Source organism: Betta splendens, chromosome 21 (genome assembly GCF_900634795.4).
Source record: "Betta splendens chromosome 21, fBetSpl5.4, whole genome shotgun sequence".
Taxonomy (NCBI): domain Eukaryota; kingdom Metazoa; phylum Chordata; class Actinopteri; order Anabantiformes; family Osphronemidae; genus Betta; species Betta splendens.
In genome coordinates, this window is record NC_040899.1 from 5,486,759 (window position 1) to 5,502,204 (window position 15,446).

Consider the following 15,446-nt stretch of genomic DNA (forward strand, 5'->3'; position numbering starts at 1 on the left):
AGTGTTTTCCAGAAGTAGATTCCACATTAACCAACATAAATAGCCTGTTTCAGCATTTGTTATAAAGTCTGTAACTATTTCCCCTAGGGGTCCGTGATACTTTTGCTCTCTCAGTCAAAAGGTTTTTGAGGGTAAAACAATTGTTACCTTGATTTGAAGTAGACTTGTGAGGTCAGTTTGAGCCTCCAGTCGAGCGGTGTGGCCATTATGTAGTGGCAACGCACAGAAGCTGCTCCTCTCAGAAAACGCTGCAAAATTAAACCACATCATCCAATTAGGTGGTCAGTTCTGTTTCCACTCACACACTGCTTACAAACGTGTCCATTAGAGGGTAGTTATGAAAATCCTTAATAGTAAATAAATACACAAATACCACACTGTTGCTTTGCAGTATACTTACATGATTCCACAATAAAGTTACACCTTATGAAATAACTGTCATTAAATAAATGTAGGTATTCTTGCAACATGGTTGTTGTCACTCGTTCCCCACTTACTTTTCCCACAGTAAAGGGAAAGTGATGTTGCGGTTGTGGGGCATGATGCAGTGAAAATATAATCACTCAATAAAGTATCACGAGCAATAAAAGTGAATCGACAGCTCTCTGGCATATTTGCAACTAAAATGTAATATTTTAGGTTTGACTGAGGTGGGATTTACAGGCAGGTTCTCGTGCTTTGTGGCATCATATTGTTTATGACAGACTGCCTGTAAAATCTACTAATACGTGTTGAAATGTGGCCAGTGTTTTACCACATTATTCTGCGTCACATCATCTTGACCAGACTTCCAGCAAAGAGGCTGATTTTATTATACAAAAGAACAATAAAGTGTGACAGACTCTGTTTCTGTGCTATTTAATAGGGTGCTGTTTTAGTTTTTACAGTATTAAAACCATGCACGACTTACGATTACGTTTGACAACCTAATACAGGAATCCCTCTTTAATAAACTTGTATAAGTATTTATTTTAATGGACATTTTAAATTTGGCAATTCGCCAAAAATACAACAAGGTCTTCGTTTAGCTCATACGTACTGCACGTTAGCTGGCGGCTACCTTTAACCTTTAGCCTGTAGCCACCGCTAGCAAGCTAACGTTTCTGCGTTGCTAAGGTATTTAAGCTAGCGCTAAGTTAGCTAACATGAGCTTAGCAAAACAAGCTTTCGAGCAGGCTGTAGCTAGGTTTTTGGCGTAATTCTTTAACGGCCAACCTTACGTTTAATACTGACCATTATAAAATGGATTTTCCTCCGCTCTTCCGCCAACTGTGTGCGTTTTTTGTCACACCTGAGCAGACGGTTCCTCTCTGGGTGACAGCACAGGAGATTAGCCAGTGAAGCTACATCCGCAGAACTGAGGGACGGCCTAAGGGAACCTGCTCTAACTACAGTAAAAGCTTTATAGTTCCATCAATCACTCACATCAATTCATCAAAAGCAGAGAATAAATCAGTTTAAGAAGCAGAGTAACTAATGCAGCTATAACATGCAATAGCTCATCCTTCGAGTGCAGTTGAAGGTAAACCACAGGTGCTCGAGCAACTCCATGGCTTCATTACAATATTTATTATTAAAAATATTTGAGAATACTTTTCTATAATACAAAATAACTATCTATTCTGATAATTGGTAATATTATTGTAGTGTCTAGAGCATAAATCAGAATCCTCAGGCTTCCGTGGGGTCGCCTTCATCAAAACCAGTAAAGTGTATTATGCATTTCAAGTTAGTAATATGGATTTTCATATTTCATGTGATTACACTGCATTCTCTCTTACCATTAGACTCAACAATGCACTGCACGTTTTTTTTTCTTCAGCCTTAATGGAAAATACCTTTACAGCCAGAAAAGCTGCTATTGTATGATAAGCTACAAATGTAGAGTCGTGTCTAAAAATCCATTTAGAATTAATAATACCAGAACCGGTCTTGTTAATGAAAAAGTGTAATTTGTCTGAAGAGGCTCAGATTCCGCTTTGAAAAGCAAGATGTCACAGAGCTGGTGTAAATGTAAGCTTTAATGGACACATTGACAGCGCTGCGGTATTGTTCTTGACAGAGGAAAATGATGTGAATAGCTTTGCTTGTCATTGTTGTGAAACTATTAATACATCTGTAATTATGGTGGGCAAATTGTTGTTGTTTTTTTTGTGGCTCTGTGGTATTTGATATGCTCAGCACAATGAGGAGATGAATTAGGACTAATAAACAGGTCTCATGATTCTGTCTCTAATTGGAGGATCATTATATCTCTTCCAGAGAGATGCCCACAGCTAAAGCCTTTAACAGCACTATTTCAAACAGGACACAAAGGCCTTAATGAATACTCCTGTGACTTTGCACCATCTCTCACAAAGGGAAGCACATATTCTCTTTTTGTCTTATACATAGTCTCCTGTAATTGTTGGAATGGGGTGTAAAACAGTCCTTCTTCCCTTGGAAATCGCAATAATTACAGAGATTGTTTTGAGGCCAAAGAGCTAAAAGAGCCTTTGAAAATGTGTTTGTAACTTATGATGGCACTGGCACCAAACGGTACTTACCTTAGATAAATACTGGCATCTGTGTGTATGTGTGTGTGGGAGGAGGAAAGAAAAACGTGTGATATTGCCACGGTGTAGTGTCAAGTGTTTTACAATGTCCTTACAAGCATACTTACGCAATACCATTACAACACAATAACGGAAATACGGAGAGCGAATGTAATGCACGGTGAGGGAACATGTTGAAATCTCCTGGTGCCATTTGCTCCCATCAGTGTCGCTGATAGAGTCATTAGAGAGCTGCTGCAGCTCAGCGCCGGGGTCTCTCCGCTGAGAATGGCCCCGTTGGACGGGGGAACAAGCTCCGCGTGGCTCCCGGGCCTCCGAGCACTCCACTCCAGCGAACAGGTCGCAGCCGCAGAAACGGGCCGGTGTTAACAATGGATAATGGGAGAGTGGATTGCAGTTATCCGCCGCGTGATTTAAAGCTTTTTACAGAGCGTTTTCCTCTGCGACCGCGGCGACAGCGAGGCTCTGGGAGTTTCTCGGGGCGCCACGCGCGACCCCCATGCTAATGCAGGAGCCTCCTCTTTATCTGTTGGGGGCCGACGTGATCACCCGTGGAACGGCCGGAGAAGCAAAAGTGCTGAAATCGTCGAAACGGTGAGCTGAAGGATCTGTGGGTTTTTGCATATCACACCTCCACTATGGCTTTAAGAAAAGGGCGAAAGAGGTCAGCTCAATATGCATATGATTTGGGGTTACATTCGAAGTTTGGGTTTAAGCTTCTTGATGAAAGACAGCTATGAATAAATGTAATCTTTTCCCTCACATATGGTCATTTGCTGAGGGCTAGAGAAAAAAGTCTTTGTATGCGCTTTTGCTATTAATATTCCTTATTACTCTTCCTTGGCATTCATTGTCCTTCCAGAACACCCTAAATGACGGAGCAATATATTTAGTGAAATAAGATTTTCACCGATTTGTGTTATTTAAAAAAATATATATAGGTGTTTTAAAGCATCCGTGTGGAGGATGAACCAATGAGAAAAGTTTGGGCCATTCTGGAGAACTTATTTGTTGAGCAAGGGAAAATACAATGAGACGAGGGCAGACTGTCAAAGGACTGAGTGCCATTCATCTGCTAACCTGTTCAAGGTGTGCCTGGTTGATGTCCTCCTCCTTTGGTGGGGAACATATGTCCACAGCAGCTGTGCCACCGTGAATAGGCAGTGATTGTGCGCGAGCTAACTGCATTCCTGGGAGCCAGGCCAAGTCTGAGTGGAGTGAGCTGTCCCATTTTTTGATACAAGCTTCTCCTACATTCCACTCCATTTACATGTCTCTCTTTTTCCCACAGAGGCCAAAATAGCGGCCCGACTTTGAAGATCGTTTGTCTCCGACGGAAGATGCTGAAGAGGTGATGTGTGACGAGCCGCGCTGCAGACGTGCGACTCCAGCAGATGCGTCGCCGTGCGCAGCATCCTCCCGGTGACACAGTTTTCTGCCGGCTCTCGCGCTGTGACTCCGTGACTCCTGCGCTAATGATGTATGGCGGAAGCTTGAGCCAGGCCAGGTTGTCTAGTCAGGCGAAGCTATTTCTGCGTTGGGCTGAGTGAAAGCGCAAGGCACAATCGGCTCGAGAAACATTTTTCATGAATATTTTTAAGCTTTGGTCTTTTTTGGACACGCCGAAAGGCGGCTGAACAACAAGCACATGACAACATGCGTTATCAGCAGCTGATTTTAGCAGCTGGATGGAGAAAAAGTTAAAGAATTTGCAACTCTCGTGAAAAAGGTCTTGAGATAGATAGTGCCGTGCGCCTCAGCCTAGTTGAGTTACAAACTGAAACACCTGTAATTGTTATCAGAGAGGAAACAATCTGAGTAAACACTCGGGGGCGACTGAGAAATGGAAATGTCACTCCTGCGTGGGCCGATGTCTGATCACAAACAAACAATAGGCATCCCAAGCATTCCTCCGTCCTATCACCGACCTCCATCCCGCGAGGAACAAGGTCAATAGAAGCGCTGCAAATGGGATGGTGATCCCAAAATAACAGCCCCCAGCCCCAGCAGCCCCCCCCCCCCCCACACACACACACACACACGTCCACCTCCACCTCCTTCTCTCTTAAACAACACAATCACACAATCAAAGCGCGACTGCCTTTCTCTCATTGTTTAATTTCTGCTGGCTATCTTAGATATCTCTGCAGCTGTTCTTATCTTTGACCTTCAGCTTGTTGCTTTGTCGTTCCACCCCCCCCCATCCTCCACCCACCTACCTGCCCCCACCCACCCACCCCCCACGCCAGCGTGCTGCGACCTTCAGAGGGGTGTCATTACTCCCTGACCCATTTGACGATCCCCTCATGTGGAATGTGCATATGCCGAATCGCTGCGGATCTGCACAGTATGGGGTGAGGTGAAGTACTTACAGAAATATGACTTGACACGCTTTATCAAATGGGGAAAGATGAAGACGAAACAGCTGCTGGTGCTGTCGTAAGCAATCTGGCCGTGATTGAATAAAAGTGTCAAGAAAAGGGCCGCTTGATGGTCTTTTGTTCTCCCCCATCCAGCTTGATGTTAGTTTGAGCTGTCAGGAGGGAATCACAGCTGGGTGATTTATCAATACTTGGAGTGACCTTGCAGCCACACTCGGCTGTGTGTGCGCACGCGGGCGCTCATATCTGTGTGTGGCTCTCGTAGATTAAAAAGACACAAAGTGGAATATTTTCAAAATAGTTGGCACACATAGACAAAGGCTTGGCTGGACTTGGAACGAAATTCTCCCTTCTCTTAGACACAGTAAGTGGATTGTTCTGCCAACACGATAAGAGTATTTTTCTCAGCATCACAGCACTCAAAGTACCACCAGCGAATGTTTGGGAAAAGTGCGCCTCTTTTAACTAACGCTGCTTTTGAACGGCTTTTCTTTAAGGCTCTTTGCTGCTTTTTTGTAACCTGTCCACAGCATCTCCTCACCTCAGTACGTTTCCCTGAGACGTACGCGCGCAGCCTGTTTTCACGGCGCCCATTGACTGTCTCTGTTGTGATTAAGCAGATGTTTTATTGCAGACTGGAACAGTCATTACTGCCATAAACCCATCTGTGGAATTGCTTTTTATGCAAATTTACAAAGCATCTGCATAAATAAAGTTCTAATTAATACCTTTCTGCAAACCTCGGCGCTCTTTGATTCCTAAGTGTTCCTAATTGTGTACAAGCAGGTAGAAAGTACAAATCAATGCCCACGACATGAAAGGGTTTTGTTCCCCGTCTACACCAGTTGTGCTTCAGCCGAAGCCCAACTGTGAACATAAACAAATGTTGTTTTGCGAATATTTCCCAGCTTTATAGATTTTTGAAAGCACATTGCTCAGCTGTTATATAAAGCACCGCTGTATGTTTCATAAATGATTAGACTTTGACGAACTAACATGGTTATTTATTGGCAAATCTTTGATTAAGAAGCAGCTCAAAGCAATTGGAATCAAGCAGAACATTGGTGTAAAGTTGCAGTGCAGCGTTTTTAGCTCTGGTTCCTGGTTACAGGGGAAATAAAACAGAATCTGCTGCTACTGGTTGATTGGGAACTACTGAAGAGTAAAGTTTCCCTGAGAACATTAAGGCTGCTTTATAGATCCCTTTGTTGTGAGGGTGCCAATGGAAGCTCATTAATTTCCCCAGGTTTTTAATGGGGAGTGTTGAACATGTGGCAAGTGTTGTCTTGGTGGGACCCTTATGAGTTGCACCTCTGCTGTTGAAAGGATGCCATGCTTTTTAATTGTAAAGGTGCCCCCTTGGTTAAGTAATGAAGTGAGTTTTATTATTTGGAGAACTGTACAAACCAATTTATTTAAGCAGCCTGATGATTTACTGCTTTTCTTAATTCATTTTTGTCACTTTTAAAATGCCTTTTTTACGTCACTCAATCCCTCTCACGGTTTAACTGAGCGCACACTCTTTTATAACTGTGCGACAACCCAGTAAACAATCATTCTCCTGCTTGCATTTATCTCTGAGCACGATCTCTGCAGCCCAGCGAGGCTTTACGGGCTTTGGAGGGAACCTGAACTTCTGTTAACTCTGACATCAGAAGACAAAAAGACGTTTTATGGATGAAGAAAGACTTTTTAAATGATTAAAGGAAGCATCTAAGCCGCGAGTGGGTAGAAGGTGCTGTAGTCAGCGAGGTCAGGGAACAGCAAGAAAGGCTTCAGAAACTATTTGGGAATAAAGGCGCTGTATTCTGCATGTGATTCTTATTTTGTGCTGATTAAGGGCTGCGCGGCCGCCAAAGCAAACGGTGGCTCGTACGTCATAATGCTCCACTGCTGTGAAACCACAGGTCATCTTAAGTTAATTCACTAGGTGGCAGTGTCACATTTTAAACCCATTAGCACGTCAGTAACAAAGGGGGTCAAGCCATCACACAGTGATGAGTGATTGAGCACTGAAGGGTTAGGCTTCGCTGATTTGTGTCCAGTTAAAGTGAAATGAAACCGAAGAATTCAGATCAAAAATGGGAAATTACTTTTATGCATCTTGTGGAAGCAGAATTTATATTATTTTAATGTAATTTCCACCAACTTGGTGAAAAGCCTGTAATATGGAAGAATCTGCTTTAAAAGCAGCACCAACACTTTCCCTCTGGTACAGATCACCAGCCCAGGTTGTCTTACTGTCTCTCATCAGGTAGTGAGACCTAGCAACTTTTAGCATAATGAATTTAGCAGGGATGTCTTCTCCACACAGTCCATCAGGCCTGCCATCTAGGAGATTAAATTATGTCTGTAAGCATTAAAGCTTTGATGTTGTATTTGGGCGGCATGCATGCATCCATTTGCAAAATTCTATATAACAAAATTAAAAACATGGACACCTATGGAAAATGGCTTGGCACTAGCACTTAAATCCAACCACTCCAAACAGTCTGCTGACTAATGCATTTCTAATCATTTCTGTGATCAATGTTAGCTACTGTGCAATAAGATTAATCAGCCATATGCAAAGCTAGGATCACCTTGAACAAGACAAGAAGAAAGGAAGAAGCGCAGTTGAAAGGACTGAAAGGAAGCGTCTTAGGTATTATGTATGGTAAGCACAGCATACAGAAATAAAGCACACCTGCATTATTCACGTTGTTCATGCCACCGGTTCAGTGTGTGTGTGTGTGTGTGTGTGTGTGTGTGTGTGTGTGTGTGTGTGTGTGTGTGTGTGTGTGCGTGTGTGCGTGCGTGTGGCTCAGCTGCATTACACCGTTGTGCTCCCCTCAGCTGTGCTTTGGCATCTGTGCGTGGCCATCTCACTGCTGAATAGCTGCCTGATTATTCCAAATCTAAGGGAATATTCAAACAAGGCCGATAATGCATTCTTCCATATGATTCTCCAGAGCTGCGACAGCTGTTCGGCAGCTTTCAGCGCCGCGCTCAGAAAGGGACAGATTTCTGTGCTAAATTAATAGGCCCCATTACAAATCATGGAGACGTTTGACAACAACAAGGAACAAGGATGCGGTTTGTCTTAGGAGGAGAGTTGTAAAAATAGCTGAGTCTCTGTAGCTGATAGAAAAACGGGCACTTTAAGCAAACTGTTCTGGAAATTAATGTTTAACTTCATAATCAAAGGCCACAAACATTGAGTGTGTGCGCAGGGAAACGGAGCTGATGCACTGAACCAGCTACTACACAATAACTGTCAGTAACACCATGAATGCAGCCGTCCAAATCACACAGATTACAACCGGGTCAATTTCACAAAGCTGTCCAACAAAACGATAAAACTTTAATGACACGTATTTGTCAGCTGGATCAGACAGGCGGAATTACTGAGATCAGCGTCTCTTTGTTCACCTGCTCGCGGCCACGCGGTGATTTGAGAATCCTCAGCTCTGCCGCCGCCGCCGCTGCAGCCGCTGCCGGTGCCTTGTAAAGTTTCAACTGGCAGATAAATTCTTTGAGTCTGGACCCCCCCCCCACCCCGTCTCTCGCGTCCCTCTCCCTAGAACAACGAGGAGGTTGTCTGTCCAAGGGCACACCTGTGAGGTGCAGACCCTCTACAGGCCTCTCCTGCTCTACTCAAAAGGCAATTATTCCTCCCAGAAGACAGAACACTGTCAACTTCAAACACTAGACATTCTTTAGGCAGATTAGACTAAAATTATATTTTATTATTTTGGGCCCTGAAGAGTGAATTGGGCTCTAGTTGGTCGTCTTTGTGGTGAAATCTAAGACAGTTTAAATGGCAGAGGTATGTTTGGAGTCGGGGTAATACTCGGTGTCTTTATGAAAGGGCAGCAGAGAGGATCAGATTAGAAGCTGAACAGCGAGAGTCTTTCAGCGCGGCTGTGCTATCATCCCTGTCTTCGTGTCCGTGCCTGTAGAGAGGTTAAATTAAATGGCTGTAATAAATGTTTTGGTCTTGCTGATGTGCTATGGCTGGCTATCAAACGAAAACACTGTGGAGAAACGGCATGGTGGAAGATCAGAGAGAGGAACAAATGGAGGGTGGGGGAACTATGTCAGCACATTACCAACATTAGAAACGGACTTGTTTTCACTTAAACTTCAATTATAATGGTGGCTCCAGAAACAATTATATTGATGAATGCTTTCTAAGTTACTGTAATTAAATTATTCCATTTAATTAAGGAATTATATTGAATTTCTCCCCAGAGGACGGCATTAGCCTCATCTGCTGTTTTACAAACAGGAGAACTCTAATGCTGTGTGCTGTGGAAATGATTACTAATGCCTAATGAAACCGTGTCACATCAGATAAATGCCGTCCAGAGTCAACAAGCCCAGCTTGTAACTCAGCCAAACTTGAGACAAAATAATAAAGCCGAGGAGGAAATTATTGATTGTGTTTTTTCAAGGGCAGACTTCCTTTAACTGACCAGAAATTATTTTAATTTTTCAGCATCTACACAACGTTATAAAAAATTATGGTATGTGATATAATGAGTCAAAAGATTTCTAATAAATTTAAATGATAAGAATTTTAAAATGAATTTACAGTGTATAAACCCATTAAAAATATACCAGCAATAAGTGTACAAATATATTAGCAATAAATGTGGATTGCATAGAAAACACCCGGTTTGTTTCACAGCCTATAGAAGGTTCAACGTAAATACAGGACCTGCAGCAGGAATCCATTAAGAGTGTTACTTACAAAGCTTCAGTACGTGAAGGCAGATGAAGTTCAGCGGCAGCTGACCATTGCCCTCTGCTGGGAGAGACCAGCAACGCTCCGAGACGCCGGAGTGCAGCTTTCAGAGGAAGGGCTCTATTTCATGTGTCGCCCGGAATGTGCATGAATATTTAATGTCACCGACGGAGGAGCAACGCCAGGACATCTGTGCACAGACGCACACATGTGATCGTCACAGGGGAAACCCTTGGAATGAGCAGGTCAGACGCAGGAGGCCGCTTTCCTGCCTCCAGGCCCACAGAGGTGCCTGTTATTGTGCGTCCACCCTTGGCCTGGCCATATTAGTCCATGAGCGCGGAGACGAGTTGTGATGCTGTAAGCACATACCGCGCATTCTCTCTCCTCCGCCGTGCAGTTGTTGGGCATATTGTGAGGTTTTAATACGGGGGGATATGGAGGAGGGCTCGGCTCACATTCGCCGCGCGGGAAGAGCCACGGCCAAGAATGACAGTTGCTCCTCTTGGAGCTGAGACATCCGTGGATTTGAATTGCACTTCGAAAGGTCAGCGCTTGACAAGCGATCACTCAGCTCCTAATTGGACGATCAGCAATTATGAGAATGAATGTTTTACATTTCTGAGCACGTCACAAAACAACAAAAATGTAATGAGTTGTTAAATGCAGAGGTTTAAAATGCACCACTCGTGTAATTAAAATTACAAATAGTAATGGAATAATATTTAAAATAAAGAAAGACTGTGAGCTAAAAAAAAGTACAATACACAAAATAACATCAACACTGAAGGAACATCACAGAACCAATACAACACTTGGTTCTGTTTCTGGTTCCTCTGAAATGACACAAACCTGTTTGACGTTTGTCTCATTTCTACATTCGCGTGGAGCTCATGACCTGAACTACCCTCGGCGCCGCTCACGTTTCACCCTCACATGTTCAGTCAGGCCTTCGTCGGGCGCAGTTTCGCTACCAGGGAACAAAAAGTGCCTCCAGAGGAATCGTGATGGGAGCGGCCGCACACGTGGAGCATGAAAATCCCAGCGCATGCGCGCGCTCCCGCGGCCTCGCGCTCACATACCTGCGCCTCCAGCCGCGGCACGTCGCGCGAAGCGAGGCCTCCGCTCACCTGCGTGGGAACACACGCAGGTTCTGTTTAGGTGAGCAGTGAAGCTGCATCTCACCAGGCCCGCGGGCCGGATCACTGGGTAGTGTATGCCCAAGGATATAAGGAGGCAATAAAGGGCCGATAACAGCCTCATATGTCAAAGGTGAGTAAGGAGGAAAACAAGGTCACGGCGTTGTTTGATTTATTACGAGACCGTTCAAACAACTGCAGGCGGATTAGGGACAGATCAGCGCCGCTCCGTGTGTTTGAGGGAAATGCGGAGCTATTTTGATGGAACCATCCACTGGCAGCGCGCTGTGCTGTCTGCGGCTCAGGAATGTTGGCATCAAGTATGCAGCCCTGACAGACAGCTGCACCGCAGTGGCGCTGGTCACATGCCACGCCGCCGGCGCGGGGGAAAACCTGAAACCGCGTCAGGAAGAAGGCAAAAGTCGCACGGGCTCCGGGTGCGTGGACCTGTGGGTCCGTCCAGAACAGGAGGTTCTGGAGCGGGTTGGGCTTCCAGACGTCTGCACGGCCTCTAGGCTTCGCCCTCAGAAGCAAAGGTGGGAAGAAAGTCAATACAGCACACTGAAGGTTTGCCCCAGACTTTTTATCTCTAAGACGGAAACATTCTCATCCGTATCCAAGGTTTTCCTTATTTCCCTCTTCATGTGTGAGTTACAAATAAATAAACTGTCAGAAAACATAACAGAAATTATGAAATTGAATTTCATAACACTTCAATGTTGGTTTTTAGACCTTCAGTAAAACAGTGAACTCTGTTGCTGAAGTAAAGAACTGTGGCCCAAAGCCTCAGTGCTAATTGTCATATTGTCATTTATGACAATTACTTGGTTCATATTGTGATTTCTTCCACCTGACCTGTGACTCGTGGCCCGTTACTACACTCAGCAGCCACAGAGACTTGACCCGGTCCACACAGGCTGTAGCTGCGAACTGAACTCCCTCGACCCGTGACTCACTCGCTCACTTTATTCTAGTGCCTAAGAATAAACGTCCCCGTCTAATTGACTCGTTATTGTTCGCCGCCTGTTTATCCCCGCGTGCTGAGCTTTGCCCGTGTTCCCACACATTTCCCCCCATTTATGAAAGCGCCGTGTCCATTCCACTAGGTGTAGTCCGTCCTGTTTTGTGTCGCGCGACCAGCCCCGCCCTGCAGACGCGCCGCTACCACGCACTTGCGTAATTTGACGAGGCGGCGCAAAACAGGCAGAATGAGCGTTTGACAGCTGCCTCTTTGCGCGTACAGAGTGTTTGGAAAACAAATGAACACACACGCTCCCTCCATTCATGACAGATTCCGGATGATTAGACAGTAAGCCTCGCCTGCATGGCCGCTGCCGTAAGGAATCATGTGTGGGCTGCTCCGGGGCAGGACGCGCAGCTTCTCCGCAAAAGCGCCGACTGCCTGAGAGGCGAGGACCATGGACAAGTGCCGTGTAACACGAGGGATGCCACGCCGGGAACTTCCTCCGGACACGACTACAACCTGGTAACCGCGTTGTGCTTTCGCATGTGCGTCGGAGCATCTTTAGCGCTGTTTGCCGAAGCCCGCTCGCTTTTACGCGCAAAGATCGCACGTTGCTGATCAGCGCGTTCGCGGACGCCCGCTCCGCTCGTGGACGCAGGCCCCGCGTTTGCTCGGTGCGATACCGGCGGCCGAGCCGCGGCTGACGGATGCTGGCGTTCACGGGCTGGGCCGGCGCGTGAAACGCTGCGCCCGCGCCCGAAACTTGCGAAGCAACGCGAGCCAAAAGCTCCGCGGAGCAACTGGGTTCTAAATTCAGCCCCGCATTTCCAGACAGCGCTGGTGCGTTTGAGAAGGGCGTCTGCTGCTGGTGGGGGGTGATGGCGGCTTTGATGTGGCACTCTGAGTGTGTGTGTGTGTGTGTGTGTGTGTGTGTGTGTGTGTGTGTGTGTGTGTGTGTGTGTGTGAGACTCAAATGTCGTCCCATTAGTTAGTCGTGTGTTTTAGTGGCTGCACTTTAAGCTTCAGGTGTTTCTGGAGGCTCGGCTTTATTATTGCTTATAATGACTGACTTGGATTTTTTTTTTGTTTTTTTCTTTTCAGTGTAAGTCAGAGATGGACAGCTACCTGTCTCCTCATCCACAGGACCTCGTGCACCCCAAGGTGCTTTGCAGGGACGGCCCTCTGATGCTGGAGCCTTTCACCGAGGACTTCTCTCCGTACAGCGTCAACATGAGCCTGCTCCTCCCCGACGCCCCGCTCCTCCACCCGAGCTTCTGCAGGGCCGTGAGGCAGATCAAAACGGAGGCGTCCCACTCGCTGCCGCACCCCACCTGTCAGGGCAGCGGGCTCCCACCAGCGCTCCCAGAATACCCAGCTGCCTTCAGCGCGTCTGACGCAGCAAACGGCAACTTCTTCATCAAGCAGGAGGCGCCCGAGTTCCAGGACGTCCCCCTGTTTCAGCTTTTGAACTCTGACCTGGAGCAACTTGTTCACGGGTCACACCTGAACTCCGCCCCCATGGCTCCGTTAGGGGTTCCGAGCGGGAACGTCCACGTGAGCCCGGTCCAGAGTCCAGCTAAACCCGCGAGCGCTGCTCAGATGGAGTGCTTCCCATTAAACCGACAGTTAGGCCGTCAGCAGAGACCAAGCTACCTGCCGCCTTCTCCCCCGAACTCTGACCCCCCAAGTCCAGAACGGGGCAAGGAGCTCCTTCACAACCTGTCCCCTCCTCCCTCATACGAAGCCAGCATCGCCTCTAAGTTAACTTTTCAAACCCACACCCCCATGGATCTGGGGCAGGTTTCCAGCGTCGCTCCAACTCAAAGTCCTGACCAAAACCCAAGCGCTGGATCAGTCCAGAGTCCGGGTGCCGGAGCGGTCCAGCATTCGAGCCTGAGCCCCGTTCAGCCGGCGCCTGGCGCTGGCCCGCTGTCCCCAGTGCTCGGCCAGGCGGCGCCGGTCAAGTACAACCGGCGGAACAATCCGGACCTGGAGCGGCGGCGCATTCACCACTGCGACGTGCCAGGTGAGGCCACGATCACAGCAGCCTCACGTGCCCACGTTAGAACCCAGTCACATGATCTCTCTGTCCGTAGGATGCAGGAAGGTCTACACCAAGTCTTCCCACCTGAAAGCGCACCTCCGCACCCACACAGGTAAAGTGTTTGCTGTTGCACTTGTTATTTTTGGGCGTAAAGAGCAGAGGCCGCCTTTAATCACGTCAGAACGTCACCTCGGCTCTTTTCTCTCCCACGAAGGGGAGAAACCGTACCGCTGCTCCTGGGAGGGGTGCGAGTGGCGCTTCGCCCGCTCCGACGAGCTGACCCGCCACTTCAGGAAGCACACGGGGGCCAAGCCCTTCCAGTGCGGCGTGTGCAGCCGCTGCTTCTCCCGCTCGGACCACCTGGCGCTGCACATGAAGCGGCACCAGAGCTAGAACCGAGGCGGCGGACACGCGGCGGCGGCCCCACGAAGTCACAACACACCCGGGTGATTCTATTTGCAGTCGTGGCTCCTGAGTAATTGTTTATTTATTTTTGTAAAAATCGCGTTGTTGTCGCCTTATTTCATTTTCGTGCGCGTGTCACACACTGGAGGCCACTTCCCGAGGTGTCAGTCAAAAGCCCGAGGCCAAAGATTTATTTTATTAAATTTACTTCCAAGTCCACAGAGAACTTGATATGAAATATCAGCCATTTATTTTTTAAGTTTTTATTTTTTATTTGTGTGAAATACCTTTGATGCTACACAGGCGTCTGTTTAGCTAACGTACGCGCGCGCTAGCTAGCATGCGGCCGCGGTGGGAGAGCAGCTGTGTGTGGGGCGTGAACGTAGAAGCACGTGTCGGAGCTGGAGGAGGGTGGAGGTCAAAGGGTCGAGGGGGAGCGTGAAGGATGACGAGTTGTGGAGCAGGAACAGTGGAACCAGGTGCCAAGATGTGCGTGAGTGAAGTGAAAGGGAGCTAATGAAAAGGAGGGAGAGTCCAAAGGAGTGTGAGAATCGCTGCATGGCTTTGATTTAATCTCATTTTAATTGAAGACCCCAGTTCCAGTTCCCATTCGGAGCTGCTGCTTTAGCAGCGCGTCCCCGTTGGGACAGATAAATGGAAGTTCCCCACCTTGAGTCGGTCTGGCTTCGACTCAGCGTTTCAAAGTGAACGGCCTCCAGTCTGAACATCTGTCCGATCCACAGTCGAACCCGTTTAGAAAGTGCCTTTAACCGCTCGTTTGGATGCATGCGGCGTTTTATTAGTTAATATGCTGGCGACTCCTCGTTCCACCATACAGCAGTTGCTATTCATGACCAAATTTATTTATAATTTACTTCTGGTGGAGGAAAAAGGAATTTGTGATGTGTCTTGAATTCGTCGACGTGTATATATCCGTACCTGCTGTCTGATGAGAAAACCCATCGATCCACTTCACACTTTCTTCAAGTTTTGCATTGGACGAAGTCTATAAATGTCATTACTGCACACTGTGGTCCGTCTCTGCAGCCGAGCAGCAGCTCGGGGGAGCGCGTGCCAGTGAATTACTGCAATACTTACCATATACCAACATATATATATACACACATGCAGACGGTTTGGTGTATGAAATGTGTTTAACCCTTTGTTTCCTCAAGTCATGGTTGAAACGTGAAGCCACGAGACTCTTATAATGCAAATAAACATTTTGT

At 47.0% G+C, this 15,446-nt stretch overlaps 2 protein-coding genes and 1 long non-coding RNA gene across 4 annotated transcripts in view; 2 read left to right on the forward strand and 1 right to left on the reverse strand.

The window, feature by feature from the left end:
- Window positions 1–1,371, reverse strand: part of dachd (dachshund d) — a 102,978-nt gene extending 101,607 nt beyond the window's left edge. The window contains exons 1-2 of the mRNA XM_055504990.1: window positions 1,234–1,371; window positions 148–248 (exon numbers count right to left, since the gene is read on the reverse strand). The gene's annotated coding sequence lies outside the window, so the exon portion shown is untranslated. The remainder of the gene's footprint in view (window positions 1–147; window positions 249–1,233) is intronic.
- Window positions 1,372–1,596: 225 nt separating this feature from the next.
- On the forward strand, window positions 1,597–7,637 carry LOC129603496 (uncharacterized). The gene is made up of 3 exons (XR_008693395.1): window positions 1,597–3,149; window positions 3,645–3,772; window positions 3,847–7,637. It is a non-coding gene; the product is annotated as an uncharacterized LOC129603496 (long non-coding RNA).
- Window positions 7,638–11,972: 4,335 nt separating this feature from the next.
- On the forward strand, window positions 11,973–14,942 carry klf5b (Kruppel-like factor 5b). Of its 2 annotated transcripts, none has more exons than XM_029136288.3 (4): window positions 11,973–12,290; window positions 12,870–13,794; window positions 13,865–13,924; window positions 14,027–14,942. In XM_029136288.3, the coding sequence occupies exons 1-4, from the start codon at window positions 12,129–12,131 to the stop codon at window positions 14,203–14,205; spliced, it is 1,326 nt and encodes a 441-aa protein (XP_028992121.1). In that variant the 5' UTR covers window positions 11,973–12,128; the 3' UTR covers window positions 14,206–14,942. The 2 variants fall into 2 exon arrangements, with proteins under 2 accessions (XP_028992121.1, XP_028992122.1); XM_029136289.3 differs by having other exon boundaries at window positions 12,173–12,313.
- The last annotated feature ends 504 nt before the right edge of the window (window positions 14,943–15,446 follow it).